General features: G+C 33.6%; 2 protein-coding genes across 2 annotated transcripts; both read left to right on the forward strand.

Annotated features, from left to right (window-relative positions):
* The first annotated feature begins 3,072 nt into the window (after positions 1–3,072).
* LOC133197833 (uncharacterized) lies at positions 3,073–7,266 on the forward strand. Its single transcript, XM_061334023.1, has 3 exons — positions 3,073–3,123; positions 5,713–5,818; positions 6,989–7,266. Exons 1-3 carry the CDS (start codon positions 3,073–3,075, stop codon positions 7,261–7,263), a joined length of 432 nt encoding a protein of 143 aa, XP_061190007.1. The 3' UTR covers positions 7,264–7,266.
* A 1,515-nt stretch (positions 7,267–8,781) lies between these two features.
* On the forward strand, positions 8,782–10,040 carry LOC133197834 (uncharacterized). Its single transcript, XM_061334024.1, has 2 exons — positions 8,782–9,136; positions 9,177–10,040. The coding sequence occupies exons 1-2, from the start codon at positions 8,782–8,784 to the stop codon at positions 9,701–9,703; spliced, it is 882 nt and encodes a 293-aa protein (XP_061190008.1). The 3' UTR covers positions 9,704–10,040.
* The last annotated feature ends 9,510 nt before the right edge of the window (positions 10,041–19,550 follow it).

A 19,550-nucleotide genomic window follows, 5' to 3' on the forward strand; every position in this document is an offset into this window, starting at 1 on the left:
AATCCTTTAACAAATTAATCCTCTTATTATCATCATATGATATTAAGACGGATGCTTATCATTGCCTCTTATATTATGTCACTACATATATCAGACGGATTTAACATTCTCAAGAAATAATTACCATAAAATCGTTATATATTAGCCATCCATTGGCTATTCTCTTAAACAAACACAGCCCCTCCTACGTGACCATAACCAATCACCAAAATCTGGCTATCAGTTTCCTACAGCCACACACTCTCGCTATCCTCTAATCTATCAACACACATTGATAATTAAACGGATTTGTTATTTCATCAAAATACTCATTGGTGATCTATAGAGCTTCGCTATACACAATTTTTACCACCTGTTGCTCCTCTATCTAAATGGCTCGAATAAATAGACGGAGTAAACAATGCAAAACTGCTAAACGCACTTGTAATTATCTACGGGGAGTAAAAGCTCACTGCAAAAAAAACTACGGCCACAGAGGGAAAGTTTGTTCTAAATCTATCAAGATACAACCTATCCAAACATGAACTCTCCTTACTGAGCAAAGGCTTAAAATTCATTCCAACGCCTAAAAGCGACAATGCTAAAAACCTGCTTCTCAAAGATTTTGAAGAATTTGCCAGAAAACTCAGATGCAAATTCCACTTTGATACCGGAAACAACATTGCAATTCACCCCTTTAAAACAAAATCTGGCGTCAAACCGCCATTTACATGCAGCAACTCGAGGAATATATAATTAAAACGAAACTGGAACTTTCCTCAATGGAAATTGTAAAAAAGAGATCCAACATCTCAAATTCTGAAAGAGCAGCTATTTTATCTCTTAAAAATAAAAGCAACACAATTGTCATCATGAACAAGGATCAGTATGTCTTAGAAGCACAACGCCAATTGCAATCTAAACACTATATGCAAGTATCTGAGCCCAACATGCTCAAACTGCATGAAAACTTTCAAAATAAACTTGCCGAAATGCATTCAAATGGGTCATTGGACAAAGACACTTACAGGTTTCTTAATGACAAAAAACCTTCACTCAAATGTGGGCATTTATACCTTTTACCAAAAACCCACAAAATACCTGAAAACATTTACAACGCTCTAATTAATGATCAGTGCAGCCTTATAGTCTGTCCCACAACCGGAACGTCACCACTTTTTGCAAGATATCTCAAAATAAACAAATATCTTGACCTTCAACCTAGGTCCGATCGGTAGATTTATTTTTTTCCAAACTTTCTGCTTTTATACGAACCCTCGAGGTCAACCAATGTATACACACGGCGGCAAATTCAGTCAAAATGGCTGCCACTTCGGAAGGGGATCCGTCATTAATTTTTATTCTTCGGAATTTTCCGTAGCCTTCCGTTAGTGACGTCATTGACGTTTCAATGCTGCGCACGTTGGCTCTATTTACGCATGCGTTACAAAAATAACGTGTTTTTGCAATTCACATAGGCCTTAACCGATTAATTTTTAAAGAAAATAACCAACTATCACAGCAGAATTTGCAAAATACCACGGCAGAAAAAGAACAGACAAGTTGTAAAATCACTACAGGTATAAGCATGATAACAGAGGTATATGTTGACAACTTTGAGCTATGCAGCTATGTTTGCAACCATGGACCTACGGTACTATATTCTGGAATGTCCATATACATTCCTAGAACAAGTATTTGTGTAGAAAAAAATTGACTACCTTATGTGAGCATACCTCGGTAGTTAATCCAACACAGAGGACAGGACATTAAGCCTGTATACTTCAGAATCTCGGTATCACCAAACAGTTGTACACATATAGGCCTATAACGTTCACCCTTGTTATATTCACTATATTTCACATCAGCCATAACTTAAACACTATAATTTAATTGCATTCCATATTCAGAACACTCTACACACAAAAAAAAATCCATAGTTGGTAAAATATAACAGACAACAGTTTTGAAAGTTTTAGCTGTTGTGTTGACTGTTGTCTGCTCAAAAATGACGTCAAAAAACGACCTTGCCCTTTAAAAAGTGTGGTGTAAGGTCTATTCACACCCATGTAAATTTTACCCGTGTTGTTAATTTAGGCACATAATTAGTGAGAGAGAAGAAGTCTAAATTCAGCATACACTGTATATGGTTTCATACCTGGCCATGCCTTTTCTTTCACATTTCAATAAATTAAAAAAAAAAATCAAAAACCTAAAAGCACGTTTTTATTTATTTTTTTTTTATATATAAACAAGAAAGACAACTCTTAGATACTGAAAAAAACTAGCATTTCAATTGCTGACAAGAGTTACTTCCCACACAAGTTAACTACTCAAGCAAAATAAACCGAGAAAAAGTTACCATAATGTTTCATTTTTCACAGTAAGGACAACAAATCAAAACTTATATATTTTGAACAGAAGCAAAAATCTTAAATATCAAAGATGAATTTTAAAACTGAATATAGTGATGCCATGAGTTGCAAATCTATATGCATAAGCTATCTATTTTTATTGTTATAATATGTATGTTTTAAATGAGGCTCAAGTTATCTGTATATGTCAAATATGAGCCTTTCACAACTTCAAGATGAAATTTTCATTTTTCTTAGTAATGTACATATATGTACTTGTTTAAAATTGAAATCAGGAATATTTTTCTTTGAAATGCATGCAAGAAGTTGTGATTGGACATCATTGTTAAATTTAAAACACAATAAGAGTGCATTATAAAACCTTGCACATTGTCTTGAAATTCAAATGAAAAGGCTCATAGGTCAGGCCCATAGGAAGCAATTTCAGTTGGGGGGGGGGGGGCACAGCCATACATTTTCATACGTTTTTATTGAGGGGACACAAGCATATGGTAGTTAATATGTTTTCTATATATCAGCAAAATTATTCCCCCCACCCCATCCCCATGGCCATGTAGGTTATAGTGTTCATTTGTGAGTTTAGAGATTTATGATTTTCTTTTATTCTAAGTTAGATAATACATCTATATTAATAACACAGAAAATATTACATATTTTCAAGGATCATTGCTATCATAATTTAGCTCTTGAGATAAATGATAAATCTGCTGTGTTTAGAATGAACATTGTGTCTCCTAAGGCTTTTAGGATTCCAATACTTAATGAGTTGGTAAAGCTGATATTGCCAATTAGGCAAATTTTTAGCTCTACTGGTCAGAGACCAGAAGAGCTTATGCGATAGTAAGGTGTCCGTCGTCCGTCCGTCTGTCTGTCTGTCTGTCCGTCTGTCTGTAAACAATTTTTCAAAACGCTACTCCTCCTACAGTTTTGGTCCGATTTCAATATAACTTGGCACACAAGTAGACTTCACTAAGATACATAATTTAGTGCATCGGTTTTTGATTTCGATGGACGGTGTTGGCATGGTTACTAAAAATAGAAATTTCTGTGAAATTCCTTTAAAACGCTACTCCTCCTACAGTTTTGGTCGGATTTCAATATAACTTGGCACACAAGTAGACTACACTAAGATACATAATTTAGTGCATCGGTTTTTGATTTCGATGGACGATGTTGCCATGGTTACTAAAAATAGAAATTTCTGTGAAATTCCTTTAAAACGCTACTCCTCCTACAGTTTTGGTCGGATTTCAATATAACTTGGCACACAAGTAGACTACACTAAGATACATAATTTAGTGCATCGGTTTTTGATTTCGATGGACGGTGTTGCCATGGTTACTAAAAATAGAAATTTCTGTGAAATTCCTTTAAAACGCTACTCCTCCTACAGTTTTGGTCCGATTTCAATATAACTTGGCACACAAGTAGACTTCACTAAGATACATAATTTAGTGCATCGGTTTTTGATTTCGATGGACGGTGTTGGCATGGTTACTAAAAATAGAAATTTCTGTGAAATTCCTTTAAAACGCTACTCCTCCTACAGTTTTGGTCGGATTTCAATATAACTTGGCACACAAGTAGACTACACTAAGATACATAATTTAGTGCATCGGTTTTTGATTTCGATGGACGATGTTGCCATGGTTACTAAAAATAGAAATTTCTGTGAAATTCCTTTAAAACGCTACTCCTCCTACAGTTTTGGTCGGATTTCAATATAACTTGGCACACAAGTAGACTACACTAAGATACATAATTTAGTGCATCGATTTTTGATTTCGATGGACGGTGTTGCCATGGTTACTAAAAATAGAAATTTCTGTGAAATTCCTTTAAAACGCTACTCCTCCTACAGTTTTGGTCCGATTTCAATATAACTTGGCACACAAGTAGACTACACTAAGATACATAATTTAGTGCATCGGTTTTTGATTTCGATGGACTGTGTTGCCATGGTTACTAAAAATAGAAATTTCTGTGAAATTCCTTTAAAACGCTACTCCTCCTACAGTTTTGGTCCGATTTCAATATAACTTGGCACACAAGTAGACTACACTAAGATACATAATTCAGTGCATCGGTTTTTGATTTCGATGAACTGTGTTGCCATGGTTACTAAAAATAGAAATTTCTGTGAAATTCCTTTAAAACGCTACTCCTCCTACAGTTTTGGTCCGATTTCAATATAACTTGGCACACAAGTAGACTACACTAAGATACATAATTTATTGCATCGGTTTTTGATTTCGATGGACGGTGTTGCCATGGTTACTAAAAATAGAAATTTCTGTGAAATTCCTTTAAAACGCTACTCCTCCTACAGTTTTGGTTCGATTTCAATATAACTTGGCACACAAGTAGACTACACTAAGATACATAATTTAGTGCATCGGTTTTTGATTTCGATGGACTGTGTTGCCATGGTTACTAAAAATAGAAATTTCTGTGAAATTCCTTTAAAACGCTACTCCTCCTACAGTTTTGGTCCGATTTCAATATAACTTGGCACACAAGTAGACTACACTAAGATACATAATTTATTGCATCGGTTTTTGAATTCAATGGACGGTGTTGCCATGGTTACTAAAAATAGAAATTTCTGTGAAATTCCTTTAAAACACTACTCCTGCTACAGTTTAAGTCTGCTTCTAATATAATTAGGCACACAAGAAGACTATACTAAGATACATAATTTATTGCATTGGTTTTTGAATTCGATGAACAGTGTTGCCATGGTTACTTAAAATAGAAATTTCTTTGAAATTCCTTTAAAACGTTACTCCTCCTACAAATTTGGTCTGATTTCAATCTAATTTGGCACACAGTTAGAATATACTACGATACATAATATGTATTTCTGGTTTTTTTTTATTTGGGTGAATGGTGTTGTCATGGTTACTAAAAATAGAAATTTCTGTAAAATACTTTCAAAACGCTACTACTCCTAGTTTTCATTTGATTTCAATATAACTTGTCACAAAAGTAGACTACATTAAGATACATAATTCTATTTATTGTTGCATGTTGCAATGATTCAAATCCAAGTGCTACTTTTCTTTTGTTATACAAACAGACCAGTAGAGCTACAGTCTCATAAGAGACTTCTGGTTTTTTATGGGATAAAAAACTGTTCTTCATTGGAAAAGGGGAAGGGGAGAAAATAAACCTAAATTCAATTTAGCTCACCTGTATCATATGAAAAGATTTGAAATTGATATCATAGGTGTTCTGAATATCTTATATCTCAAAAGAGTTCATATAAACAAAAATAGTGGCCATAGAATGAACTTAATAAAATACATATTAAGGTGGTCTAAAACTATTATTTTAACATTTTTTTTGTAATACATAGGTTCTTGATATTCTCAATAAAGTCTATCAGACTTTTGAGCACGAGAGCAAACAGGGAAGGGTAAAGAACATATCTAACCCTCTGAAGAGACTTTCTACAGCAACAGGTATTATTATCATACAAATATTTTGTTACTGACAGATATCTGTAATAATGGACCTTTTCATAAGATATCCTGCAACTAACACCAAAAAAAAATCCAATTCTGAAAAAAGAAAATCTAAGTTATTTAGATAAAACAAGAGACCATGGGTCATATTGCTCATCTGAGCACTCTGTTAAGGAAAAGCAAGATTTAGTTCAGAATTGAGAAGTTTAAAAAATATATATATAGTCTCACCCTATCCCAGGGAGTAATGACTTGAAACAAACTTGCTTCTATTTTCATATATATGATACTTTATAACTTAGCTGTTCCTGATAGAATTCTTCTTCCATATATATTCCCTTGTAAAACTTTTCTTGTCTAATGTAGCCATGCCATACCCCCAGGGGTAATGATTATAATAAATTTAAATCTACACTAACTGAGGATGCTTTAGAATTAATGTGCCTAATAATATCTCAGTTGTTCTTGATAAAAAGACTGTTGAAAGATATTTCCTACACCTTCCTATGTATAACGTTACTCCCCTGTTTTGGCCCTGCCCTACTCCCAAAGGCACGATTTGATTAGACCCTGAATCTACACTATGCAATGAAGCTTTCACACAAGTTTTGCAATGAAACTTTCACATAAGTTTCATCTCTTCTGTCCCAGAGGTTCTTAACAAGAATTATAAAAGATGCCATTTTATTTCCAACATTTGAAAATTATCTCCCCTTTAAAGAGAGTGGTCTTTCATGTGAACATATTTGAAATTCCTTTACCCAAGGATGATTTGTGGCAAGTTTGGTTGAAATTAGATTAGTGCTTCTGGAGAGGAAGATAAAATAGTGAAATGTTTATGATGCCGACAATAATGAAAACTATAGACAACAGACACATTTTGATCAGAAAAGCTTACTTAAGCCTTTGGCTAAGGTGAGCTAAAACTCTCTTGCTTCTATTGCATTAAAATAAATTATGAGTAATTGTTTAGAAAAAAAAATTATTATATAAAGAAATGACATAGTTATCACATTTTAAATATAGTTCTCTACTTACACAATAAGTCATTTTAATAAAATTATATAAAAAGAATATATAAAAATATATTTAAAAAAAATTGAAAACGTAGTCTGTGCATTATATCCTCTGGTACATGAAGTACATAAATATTTTAATATATTTTAGGAATATCTGAAAGAACCCTGAAAGCAAACATTCTGTGTGATCCTGTAACAACTGTAATTGAGGATCTGCAAGTCCCTCCTGTACAGCAGAAGGTCCACTCCAATAAGGGGCTTGATGACTTCGATGAGGACCTGGTTAAAAGGACCATCCATGAAATGCAGTTGAGGGGCGAGTATGTATCTCTTCGTCGACTGTCAGGTGTGTTGGTGGAAAGGGGAATCAGGCTCACCAAGTCATCTCTGGCAAGACTTGTGAAGAAACTTTGGTTCAGGTAAGAATCAATTAAAAATATAACCTACAAATAAAGCATATAATTATTAAAATTGTTTAGTAATATACATTTATTGACTGGGTTCAAGTGTGACAAGCATTTTGTCGGACCCACAGGGTCGACAAAATGCATTTTACCCTTGAACCAGTCAAGAAATGTTATACCTTTTATTTTATTATTATTGTCCAATATCTCGCTCAGCAGTCAAACATCGATTTTTTACCTCACCTGAGCTGAAAGCTCAAATGAGCTTTTCTGATCACTCGTGTCCATCGTCCGTCCGTTCATCTGTAAACTTTTCACATTTTCAACTTCCTCTCAAGAACCACTAGACCAATTTTAACCAAAGTTGGTACAAAGCATTTTTTGGATGAAGGGGAAGTTAACTTGTTAAAATGAAGGGCTAAGCCCCCTCAAAAGGGGAGATTATCAAGAAAAGGCAAAAATAGGGTGGGGTCATTAAAAAATCTTCTTCTCAAGAACCACTGGGCCAGAAAAGCTATAACTAATGAGGAAGCATCCTGGGGTAGTGTAGATACTTATTTGTTAAAATCATGACCCCGAGATGAAGGGCAGGGCCACAATAGGGAATCCAAGTTTTACAATGAAATATATAGTGAAAAATCTTTAAATATCTTTTTCTCAAGCACCACTGGGCCAGAAAAGCTGAAACTTATGTGGAAGTATCCTGGGGTAGTGTAGATTACACATTGTTAAAATCATGACCCCTGGGGGTAGGATGCACAAGCAATTGTTTCATATACAGGGCACCTACTAATTTTTACCACAAGGTACCTAACTCAGTTTCAGGCACCCTCGCTTCAAGCTCGTATTTTGTTCATATATCAATCATTTACCTACTTTAAAATTATATCATCCACTTTGAGAGACTTTTTTCTTGTCAAATAAATCCTTTCAGACGTCTCTGGTCGAGCCTCTTTATTGTAAACCACTCATTAATTACCTCGATACATTTTAAGACTTTAGATGGGATACAAATTTCCGGTTGGGGTTATAAATGAAGGATAAAACGAGAGACCTCGAAATGGAATACTCAGAAGTCTCTGGTTTTATCCTACCCCTAACTAGAAGTTGTATCCCATCTAATGTCTTAATATCTATCGAGGGAATTTTCGAGGTACCTTGTGGTAAAAATAAGTAGGGATGCCCCATATACGAAACATGTGCCTGTGGTAGGACTGGGCCACAATAAGTATTACATGGGAGAAAGTCAGGTGTGAAGAACAGCAGGGCCAAACTTACTCAGGTGAGTGTTGTGGCCCATGGGCCTCTTGTTTTATGACCACTCGGTAAACATAGGAAATGTTAGACTTATTTTAGTATAGATTTATGTAGGAACAAATTTTTAAAGGTATATAAATAAACATTGTTTGCATGCATAAATATAGAACTGAACTTTATCTTTTTTTAAAAAAAAAAAAAAAATGTTTCATTCTCTTTCAGATTCTACAAGTCTGGTTCAGATCGGAGGTACATTGGAGAGCGTAATGACATTGTCAGTATGCGCAATACTTACCTGAGGTCCATCCGAAACTTTAGAGAGGCGGGTCGTCCTATCGTGTACTTGGATGAGACTTGGTTGAACACCAATCATGTAGCAAGGGGAGATTGGGTGGACTGTCCTAGGACATCTACCTCTGCCTTTAAGTCGCATCGTGGAGGTCATGGGCGCTTTGTCCCACCTGGGAAAGGCTGTCGTCTGACAATCGTGGATGCTGGTTCTTCGGCTGTGGGCATGATCCCGGGATCATGTCTAATGTTTGAGTCGAAAACTGACACTCATGATTATCATGATGAGATGAACTCAGGAAACTTCACGAGGTGGTTCACTGAGCAGTTACTCCCTAACCTACCGGGTAATTCAGTCAACGTGATGGATAATGCTTCCTATCACAGTCATCTGGATCCCGAGTCTGTGTCCGACATCGTCGGCGCGAAAGGCCGAGATCCAGTCTTGGCTTGATAGAAAGGGTATTCATTACACTCCGGCAATGATTAAGGCTGAGTTACTCACATTGGTGAAGCAGCATAAGCCTCGACCAAAGTATGTGATTGACGATTTGGCTTCACAGGCAGGACACACAGTTTTGCGTCTACCTCCTTATCATTGTGAGCTGAATCCCATCGAGCTGGTTTGGGCTGAATTGAAAAGCTTCGTCGCCAGGAGCAATGCCACATTTAAGAAAGATAAAGTGATGGAGCTATTCAATCAAGCAAGATCAGCATACGATGTGGAGAAGTGGAGGAGGGTAGAGAGCCACGTGATAAATGAGGTAGAGACAAAACTGTGGAAAATTGACGGAGTTCAGGATGACGAGGTCGCTCCGGTGATCATTGACTTGACGGACTCGGAAGAGAGTGACAGTGACTTAGACACAGATTCTGGTGATGACGAAATGACGTTGACTCTGACGTATCCATGAACTCCGTCGAGGAATCTGATGATGAAGTCACTTGTTGCATATGTGGTGACTATAATGCTCCTGGACGGTCTCGAAAGATTGCATGGGTGGAATGTGAGTTGTGTGAAAGGTGGAGTCACCGCATATGCACCAAGCCCTCTCTAAAGTCGGGTAAGTGCCTTCGATGTTGGAACAGTTTGTATGGACTGAATCCTCTTTCTTCATGAGCCTTCCTTTGACGATTGGTGAACTGTTCCTCTTTAAAGGTAAAAGAAAGATTATTAATCATTCATTGATGCATGTATCACCTAGTGTTCAATTATAGTTTTAAGTACTCATATTTGAGAAAAATAAGCCATTGCAATAAACAAGGATTCAGTAAAATTTTACTCTAAAATTTTGACATTGTTGGAATGCAATTGATAATTTCATAAACAGATGAAAGTGCATCGATTTCAATATAACTTGGCACACAAATAGACTAGACTAAGATACATAATTCTAAATATCGGTTTTTGATTTCAATGAAAGGTGTTGCTATCGTTATTAAAAATAAAAATTTCTGTGAAATACATTCAAAATGTACTCATCCTACAGTATGGTCTGATTTTAATATAACTTAATACACAAGTAAACTACATAATACATAATTCTATTTATAGCTGTTGGAAAGTTTCAAATCCATGGGCTATTTTTCTCTTTGTTATCACCGTTCACGGTAGCTCAGTCGGTAGAGCGCTCGCTCCGTGATCGGGAGGTCGTGAGTTCGAATCTCGGCCGCGACAGACCTAAGTCGATAAAAAATAGGTAGCAACTGTTCCTTCGCCATGCGCTCGGCACTTTGAAGTGAAAGTTGCGGGTCCTTCGGATGAGACCTTAAAAACCGAGGCCCCGTGTCACGGCAGGCGTTGGCTCGATAAAGATCCCTCACTGCTCAATGGCCCTGAATGCCGAGTAAAGGTCAAAATTTGAAGCCCTTCACCGGTATATGGTGACGTCTCTATATGAGTGAAAAATTCTCGAATGGGACGTAAAACAACATACAATCAATCAATCAATCTCTTTGTTATCAGAAGAAACCAGTAGAGCTACAGTCTCATCAGATGTTTTAATGTGCGCCACATCTTCTATCTGATAGTTCAGCTGACAAAATTTAATTTTTAATTTAATATTAAATATTGAATACTAAATAATTAAGGAATGAATTTAATAGCTACCCAAATTTATATGGTATAAACAGTTTATAATGTATAAATTGGGTAGCTATTAAATTCATTCCTTATAATTTAATTTTCATTTCATTTAGTGTAAGGAAAAAAGATTATTGCCTTGAAAATAATTCCAAATTGTACAAAATTTAAATATAACGTCAGGCGGATCGATACATTTTTGACACAGTCATTGTGATGTAGGCAACCCAATTTATACAATATAAAGTAATTTTTTTATCCAATCAAATATCACGTTATAACCAGAATTAAATTACTTAAAACTGAAAAATATTTAAAGTCTCTTAGGGCAATAAAACTTTTCAATTCATTGGTGAATTTATGATACATGCATTGTTTAATGATTAATTTGTCTTTCAAAAGGTGGGCCCGTGTGTAACTAATCTTTTTTATGTATCTTGCCTATATTCTTGAGACTTTACCTTAATATATTGCTGTAATCACACTTTTGTCCTTTGGGTGAAATTTCAACAGTATGGATCAGCTATAACTGAAAATAAAGAAGGTCATTACAGATTTGATTTCCTATTGTAGATCCATGCAAACCTAATCTATAGGCTATATGCACATGCTTGGGTATGAATTTCATTTTACTCTGCTGTTCTATAGATCATAAATAACCATATCAAGTTAATAAAGTGCAGAATTAAACTTTAATGAACAAGTCATAATTTCACTGCATTTGGACTGAGTTAGAACTGAAAATACACTCAAAGTCAACTGTATTTTATTCCCATCCCTAATAAATTCTACTTGTACCTGTAGCTCTATTTCAGTCATTTCAGGATTCAAATAGAGTACTGCATATGTAAACATAATCATGATAATATACAGTGTACTGCCTGATTAGTTACACACAATGCCCCCTACCGAACCAACAAATTTGACTTTTGATGAGTGAAGCTGCTTCCGCTGCTCCGTATTCCATGCATGTTAAATTTTCACAGGCCAGCATTTAGTCTCAGTTCCTTATTGTGATCCACTTCTCCTCTACAATTGGGACTTGCATGATCAATATTTTTTTTTTCATTTCTTACATACACTTTGTAAAATTAATTGCAAGAAAAACTTCAAAACAAATTTCAGTGGTTTTAATTCATGAGATATATATATATATATTGATACATAATTTATTCAATTTTTATATTGCCCTACTGCATTTCAAGTTTTGCTTAACATGACCAATTTACTGTGATAAAACCTACTGTGATATATGCTGGTTTTTTTTTTTGTTTTTTTTTTTATTAATTATGTACATACATTGTAATTATTTGCAAGAAAAACCAAATTAATTTCAGTGATTTTAATTCAGTTGTGATTTTGTTATCATGATACATAATACTGTTTATTAAATTTAAGCTTTAATATAAAAAGCATACTGTATTTCCATTTCTGATTTATCAGTTTACCATGTTTACTGTGATAAAATCTGCTGTGATAAATGTTATTGTCTAACTAAATATATGAACTGTAATAACAACAAATTAACTATAAATGGTATTGTTACTCTAAAGTGAGTATTTACATTTTATTTTTTTCTCTCATTATTTTATATTTTCAATCTACTCTTTATGCACTTTAGCACTGTGATAAAAACTTTACAGTGATTATTGCTTTTATTTAATATCGAAATACTCAACAACAAACTTAGTGTCACACTTCAACCCTTTAATACTCTGTATCAGTGATTGTTCTTAATCATGTTAATCTGAAACATGCATATTTGTGTTCTACTATATTTTATATATTTACATAAATATATACTGTAGTATTTTTCTCTTCTTAAATTCTCTGTTAAAAAAAAATGCTGTAAATTACACCCTCTTTTTTCTAATTATCTTTTTTTTTCAAATTAACCATAGCCTTACTGCTACTTATTAACTGACTGTAAATGCTATAGTTTCATACAGAGAAATAACTTGCTTATTCATTGCTTTTGTGCTCCAATTATACCTTAAACAGTTGACTATGACTGTATGTTTGCATTATGGATATATCATGTAATACTTAAGGTTCTATCAACCAAACATTGAATGTGTACAAAGGTGTTGGTTTGATATGCACAACAACAAAGCTAGTCAAAAAAAAAAAAATTAAACTAGCTATCAAGTTTGTAGTCTAGCATAGCAGTAACTTACTGCATGTGATAAATATATTTATAAACTAGACTACAATAAAGTTATACATGTGTATACAAATACTGAGCCCATTTCTACATGGACCCATGAATGGCATATGATTACAGTGGTTATTTTCAGTACACATTTCATTGTTGGTTTACATGATATGGAGTCACTGGCACGACAGAGATGTCTGTAAACTTCCGTCTTTGTGACATTACCTAAATGCTTACATACAGGGCAAGATATTTCAGAAATTCCCAAAATATCTTAATTTCATATTAATACATAAAGCAAGTAGTGTCTGTGATTGAAATACTATAGGAATTAAAATTTCAAATGTTTGTCTGAACTCTTTATATTGATTTCTTTGATAAGTATAATGTGTGTTGTATTCAGTAAATCATTGTTAAAAATGTTATGGGATGACACTATATACAAACTTCGATCACTACAAATTTCTGAAATTTTCTTTAAAATATTCTGTTAACATGGTTAAGAAAACTAAATATTCTGCAATGATTTTATACATGCATTTTGTGATTATTCCACACCCGATACCAAGGATATTGTGCAATATAGATGTTAAAAAGGATTAATTGTAAAATAATATGAGTTACATGTATTGACTTAATTATCCTGTTATGTGTGTTCATCTTATATAATATATGTACATATTATCATGCAGATTTTCTTAAATTTGTGAAATAAATTCTTTGTTGCATTCCATACTATATTTGTTTTCCTTTCAAAGATATAATGAAGTTTCATAATTGAAGTATGAAATCCCATATCCTTAGACAATATGCTGCATAATGCATTACTATGTGTATATGATATTGAATAGTCATATTTATTGTTATATACAGCTACTTGTTGTTTGACAAGATATGAAAAATATGGGTAAGAAAAGATACCTGTTTCAGACAAGGTGAAAGGTTATCCTGACAGTGAGGTTTGGTTGGTTTGAACATATTTTATTGTATAAATAATATACAAATGGTTTGAACACAAGTTCTAACAACTTACGAGGTTCTCACCATAAATGGATACAACTGTCAAGGTCTATATATAGAGAGAAAAAAAATATTGATATATACAAACATATTTGTTTTAAACATACATTCATTACATGATAAATATATAACTAACTAGAGTTTTAGTGTAAGGCTGTAATAATTAATTGAATCTTCCAGAATCTCTTATAAATTTTTGTACAGATTGAAAAATATATTTATTGATTTCAACATTTTGTGACTCATCTCCCCACAGAAGTAGGTGACAATCAATAATATTCAATTTAGTGTTTGGTTTAATAAGACACAGTAGGTTTCTAAATAGTTCCTCTCTAACAGTGAGGTCCATCAAAACACCTGTAGAAGTCTATTCACCTGCAAATACATGTATGACAATTAAAGCTTAACTTGGATTTTACGAGGCTAAACAATATGTTTGCTTCCTGTAACAGTAAACCCAGATCAACGCAAGCAATTTGCAATTTTTACACAGTTCTATAATGTAAATTAAACCCATTCTGTACATAGAGGTTGGGCGTCAGCAAGCCAACACTGTTAATGTGGGTAGCATGTGACCTGTGTCGCAGTGCGTGCACAATGAATTAAACCTTTTTAAAAATATACATGTTAAATAAGTCAACCATTTACATTTTATGAAAGTCAATTATCATTGATCATTGTTGATTTCTATCTGTCTATAGTACATGTATATCATTTAGCATGTCTTCATTGACTTGGAGATTGTTTGTGAAATGTGCCGTAAGATTGCCATATATACATGATATACATGTATAGGGCATGTGTTCCATGTCTGAAATCCTCCATAAACAAAAAATCAAAAACAAAAAAACAAAATCAGGAAAGAAATTTGAGTGCCAAAATATTGGTATTATTAATATATAGAAAATAGCATATTGAATGCTTAGTTAGGGTATATTATTTTGACCTATTTCCTGCACTGTTACTGTCAATTTATCAAAGTTATGCATAAATACAACTATATTATACATCTTTACATGTAGTGTTAAACTGTTAAAAGCGAAAGTAGACATTCTGCATAATCAACAGAATAAAGAAAATTAAACAAATTAATTTCTAACATAAAAAGAAAGTCTGCATTGTGTTTTTAATGTTTTTTTTTTCCTGAGTAGCTCTATAAGGTCAAATCAGCTCATTAAACAATGTTAACCTGTTAACATATTAAAACTGGACGTATACATGTTGTCTATAATGAAGGTCACTGGTATTTTGTCATCTACAGGGACATGCGTGTACCATGCGTTTTTGCATATTTATCATAAAACTTGAAACACTTCTTCATTGAACATTTGTACTGCAGTAAACAACAAAAACAACATTAAAAAAAAAACTTACCTTTCTGAACAAGGGATGATGGAAATTTTCGCATCTACCTCCGTTCTTATGTGCTTATGTGAATGATGAGAGAGTGCGTCCATAAGCTGTACTGTACTATATTCGGACTATTAACTCACTTTTCACGGTAAAACTCGCTAAAATATTTTGGAATATTATGTGTTTCTCATATTTTTTTTACTAAAAACACATTGAACTAATTTCTTTCATTTTAAATACATTTTTTTTCATTTTTCATTTGGAAAGAACGACTACTCCCTTGATAAACTGGTTCCCCGCCCCGTAATCTAGACGATAATGGACGAGTTTACCATGTTAAATCCCCGTAGACTTTGAATTTGCCGCCGTGTGTATACACTGGTTGACCTCGAGGGTTCGTATAAAAGCAGAAAGTTTGGAAAAAAATCAATATACCGATCGGACCTAGGTTGAAGGCCAAGGTATTTATTTATTTTGAGATATCTTGCAAAAAGTGGTGACGTTCCGGTTGTGGGACAGACTGTAGAAAATTACCACCTGGTAGACCAATTATCTCGCAATGCGATACGCCAACAAGGAAAATAGGACAATATTGCGATTACTTTCTTGTCCCTATTGTACAAAAACAATCAACTTATATCAAAGACACTACAGACTTTATCAACAAAATTGAAGGCCTTACACTACCAACAGACGCATTATTAATAACTTATGATGTGACGAGCATGTACACAAACATGGAATTCAACGAACTTCTCTCTTCGGTGAACGAGGCTTACACACAGGCCAATAAAACGAAATTACACATTCCATATCCTAACCTTAAGGATCTAACGTTCTTACTGAAATGCGTCTTGGAAAACAATTACTTTGAATTTGACGGAATATATTACAAACAAATTATAGGAGCAAGCATGGGTGCGATCCCAAGTCCAGAGATTTGTGACATCAGAATGTATCAAATCAAAGGGCATATAACGGCATCATGCCAGCAAAATTATCTTCCACGGCAGATACCGTGATGATGGTTTTATGATATTCAACGGAACCCAACCAGAAATAGAAGAATTCTTCAACATTGGCAATCACTGTCACAGGCATCTAAGATTTACATTTGAAATTTCTCCATCTACTGTGAACTTCCTTGATACTACAGTTTACAAAGGACTCAAATTTCAAAATGTTAACAAACTTGATATCAAGTCGTTTATCAAACCAACAAATAACTTTCAGTACCTACACAGACAGAGCGCTCATAGCCCAGCTGTGTTTAAAGGATTCATTAAAGGAGAATGCATTAGACATGCAAGAAATACTACTGACCCTACAATATTACATGCAACACTTAATGACTTCAAGACGTACCTATCAAAGCGAGGTTACTCTACTTCAGAAATTGATCCTACTATCAAAGAAACGATCAACACAAACCGATCAAAACTCATCCTCAAAAACACTAAAGAACAACCATTACGTAACCCTACAGTACTGGTTACTAAATTTAACCCTTGTATTAAAGGACTGAAAAAACGAATTCTGAAATATTGGAATACCATTCTTAGAAATCCAGAATGCAAAACTTTATTTAATTATCAACCAATCATAGCTTATAGCAAACACAAGAACATAGGTGACGAGATAATCAGGTCTCACCTAAAATGAACATCATATTATGTGTCTGTGACCCCTGATGAGGCTACTTAATTGCCGAAACACTCTACAACTACTTGCATTATTCAAATTAATCTGCTCTATGCAAAAAACACATCTACTATAAGTGTGGTTTGGAGTGTCGGGTCCTAATAAATCTCTTACAAGTCTGGTTGATTGATGTCGCTAATTTTCACACTCTTTTTATCTACGTATAAAACATATATATATTATCATTTTGATGAACTATCCATACTATACTAGGAACAATAATGTCACCTTGAGCCAAATCAAATTATGTATCTTTAAACGACAACGAATGTTGATTTGATTGTAAAGCATATTAAACATTCATTAGATTCTAAGATCACTAATCTGACCTCGTGCCATGACAGACGCTGACACGCTAAATTTAGAGCTTTCACTGCTTAATGTCCTTCAGTGACCAGTAAAGGTCGAAATTTAAAGCCGTTAACCGCGTGTCTGGTGAGGTCCTATACGAAAAAAATCATGCAATAGACGTTATAAATCAACCAATCAATTAATTACATGTATATATGTTCCTCAAAAATTGCAATAGAGATATAACCGAAACTGAAAACAACCCAAAAACTCAGTAAGGGTTATTCTTATGATTGTACGTAATAGAACACAAAATCATCTTGCATAATTGTTATTATTTTCTTGTTGGAAGATCCATTTACAATAAATATTGAGGTAAACAGTACCTTGCATTGTAATAGAAATAAAATACCTTGATTGCAATAGAAATAAAATACGTCAGAGTGTATACAGTAAAACAAACATTTTTTAAAGGCTTAAAATCTTTTAATAGGAAAAAAGCCAAACTATTTTTTAACGATTCAAGGATTTTTAGCATTTAATTACGTGTTAAAACAGGATTTTTTTTATTTCGGAGAAAAAAGTTCTGTAACGTTTCTAAGAATTAAAGTTTCATTTTTTGAATTCTGAAAAAAAGCCTTCCCTTATTTATATTCTTTTGTCAGACGCAGTTATCTTAATCAGTTAACACACTTTAAATAATGCACCCTACTGTTTTTTTCTTCTTCTTATGTTTGGTAAAATTAAATTTGATTAAAACCACACTCGAAATTATAAATAATAAAGTTCTATAACGAAATGTTCAAGTTCATGTTCGTTTCTTTCTTTTCATTAGTTCAGCAGGTGGTCATATTACCTGTATCTTCTGGGTAGATCTGGTTCCTTTAGGATTTAACATTATATTTGAATACAACAGGGGATTTAAAAAAAAGAAAGAAAGATTTGTTATGCATTGCAACGAAAATATCTTTTAGACAATCTTGATTTTTTTTTTTTTTTTGGAAATTCTTTCCTCTTGACTACATTTCAAGTTCTTGTTTTTTCAAGGAATTGCCTTTAAAAAAAAAGGCTTACTTACCTTGAAATACCTCTTAAATTTTGACGCGCACAAAGTTAGTCGCACAAGCAAAAGCTGCCAAGTATGTTGCAGCTGTATCTCTAATTATTAGCCTGATTTTTTTTTCTCGCCGTCTACAATATGGACGAAACGGACGACCTTTGCCGAGTTAATGGCCTCTCTTTGGACATAATTTTAAACCTGATTAAAAGGAGATATGAAAATAACAAAATTTATGTAAGTATCAAATTTGATTTCGTTTATGTAAATTAGCCTCTCATTCAATTGAAATAAAATAAAGATTTTTTCTTTATTGAAATAATATTCTGATGCATTCATTTATACATTTTTGGCCGATATATTATCTCTCTCTCTCTGTGGGGGTGGCGGGTGGGGGTGCGTGTCTATGATTTTGTATGTATATATGTCCAATTAAAATTATAACGGTATAGATTACAAACTAAAGAAATTAATATATATACAGTTTATTTATTAGATTTTGTCAATTCCATTGCTGTGGGAGAAGTACACCTGAAAACAGTGGTTTCAAATGAAATTGCGCATTTTCTTTAACCTAAGTCTTTTATGTTAGCTTCCTATGTAAAACCATACTACTTGTCATTGTAATGTTGACAAAGAGACTGTGAGAGAGGTACATTAAAAGCAGTGGTTTCAAATGACATTATGCATGTTTTGATGGATTTATTTTTTTTTTTTAATTTAGGTTTCGAATTACTAGTCATTATAATCGCAAGAAAGGGTTTCGCATATTCTCTGCAGCATTTTTGTTTGTCCTCAGGAGAAAAGGCATTGAATTCCTCGGCATTAGTTTTTTGAATTTTAACGATATTACCTTGGGTTTAAATGTCTTGTATCTTGTATTCAATAGTGAATAAAAACCTTTCCAGTCAATATACGAGAACGCGGTGACAGGATCCACACTGGAAAACAAAAGTATAAATATATGGAGTTGGGGAAAATTAAGTTTAATTTACATGTTCTTATCAATAACGTTTAAATCGTATTTACACTGAATACATAAGAAATCAATATGAAATATGGATTCTGGGGACATCTTACTTAATTTACAAGTTTTTAGCA

The sequence above is a fragment of the Saccostrea echinata genome, unplaced genomic scaffold, assembly GCF_033153115.1.
Source record: "Saccostrea echinata isolate AGI-Se365-2 ecotype Australia unplaced genomic scaffold, CSIRO_AGI_Sech_v1 ptg000032l, whole genome shotgun sequence".
In the NCBI taxonomy this organism is placed as follows: domain Eukaryota; kingdom Metazoa; phylum Mollusca; class Bivalvia; order Ostreida; family Ostreidae; genus Saccostrea; species Saccostrea echinata.

What these genes read in the sequence shown, in the direction of transcription:
- LOC133197833 (XM_061334023.1), top strand. Translation starts at nt 3,073, where the DNA reads ATGAACATTGTGTCTCCTAAGGCTTTTAGGATTCCAATACTTAATGAG. An exon ending in TTCCAATACTTAATGAGTTG is followed by an intron (nt 3,124 to 5,712) that starts GTAAAGCTGATA and finishes TGTAATACATAG; the next exon opens with GTTCTTGATATTCTCAATAA. An exon ending in GAGACTTTCTACAGCAACAG is followed by an intron (nt 5,819 to 6,988) that starts GTATTATTATCA and finishes AATATATTTTAG; the next exon opens with GAATATCTGAAAGAACCCTG.
- LOC133197834 (XM_061334024.1), top strand. Translation starts at nt 8,782, where the DNA reads ATGCGCAATACTTACCTGAGGTCCATCCGAAACTTTAGAGAGGCGGGT. An exon ending in GTTACTCCCTAACCTACCGG is followed by an intron (nt 9,137 to 9,176) that starts GTAATTCAGTCA and finishes TTCCTATCACAG; the next exon opens with TCATCTGGATCCCGAGTCTG.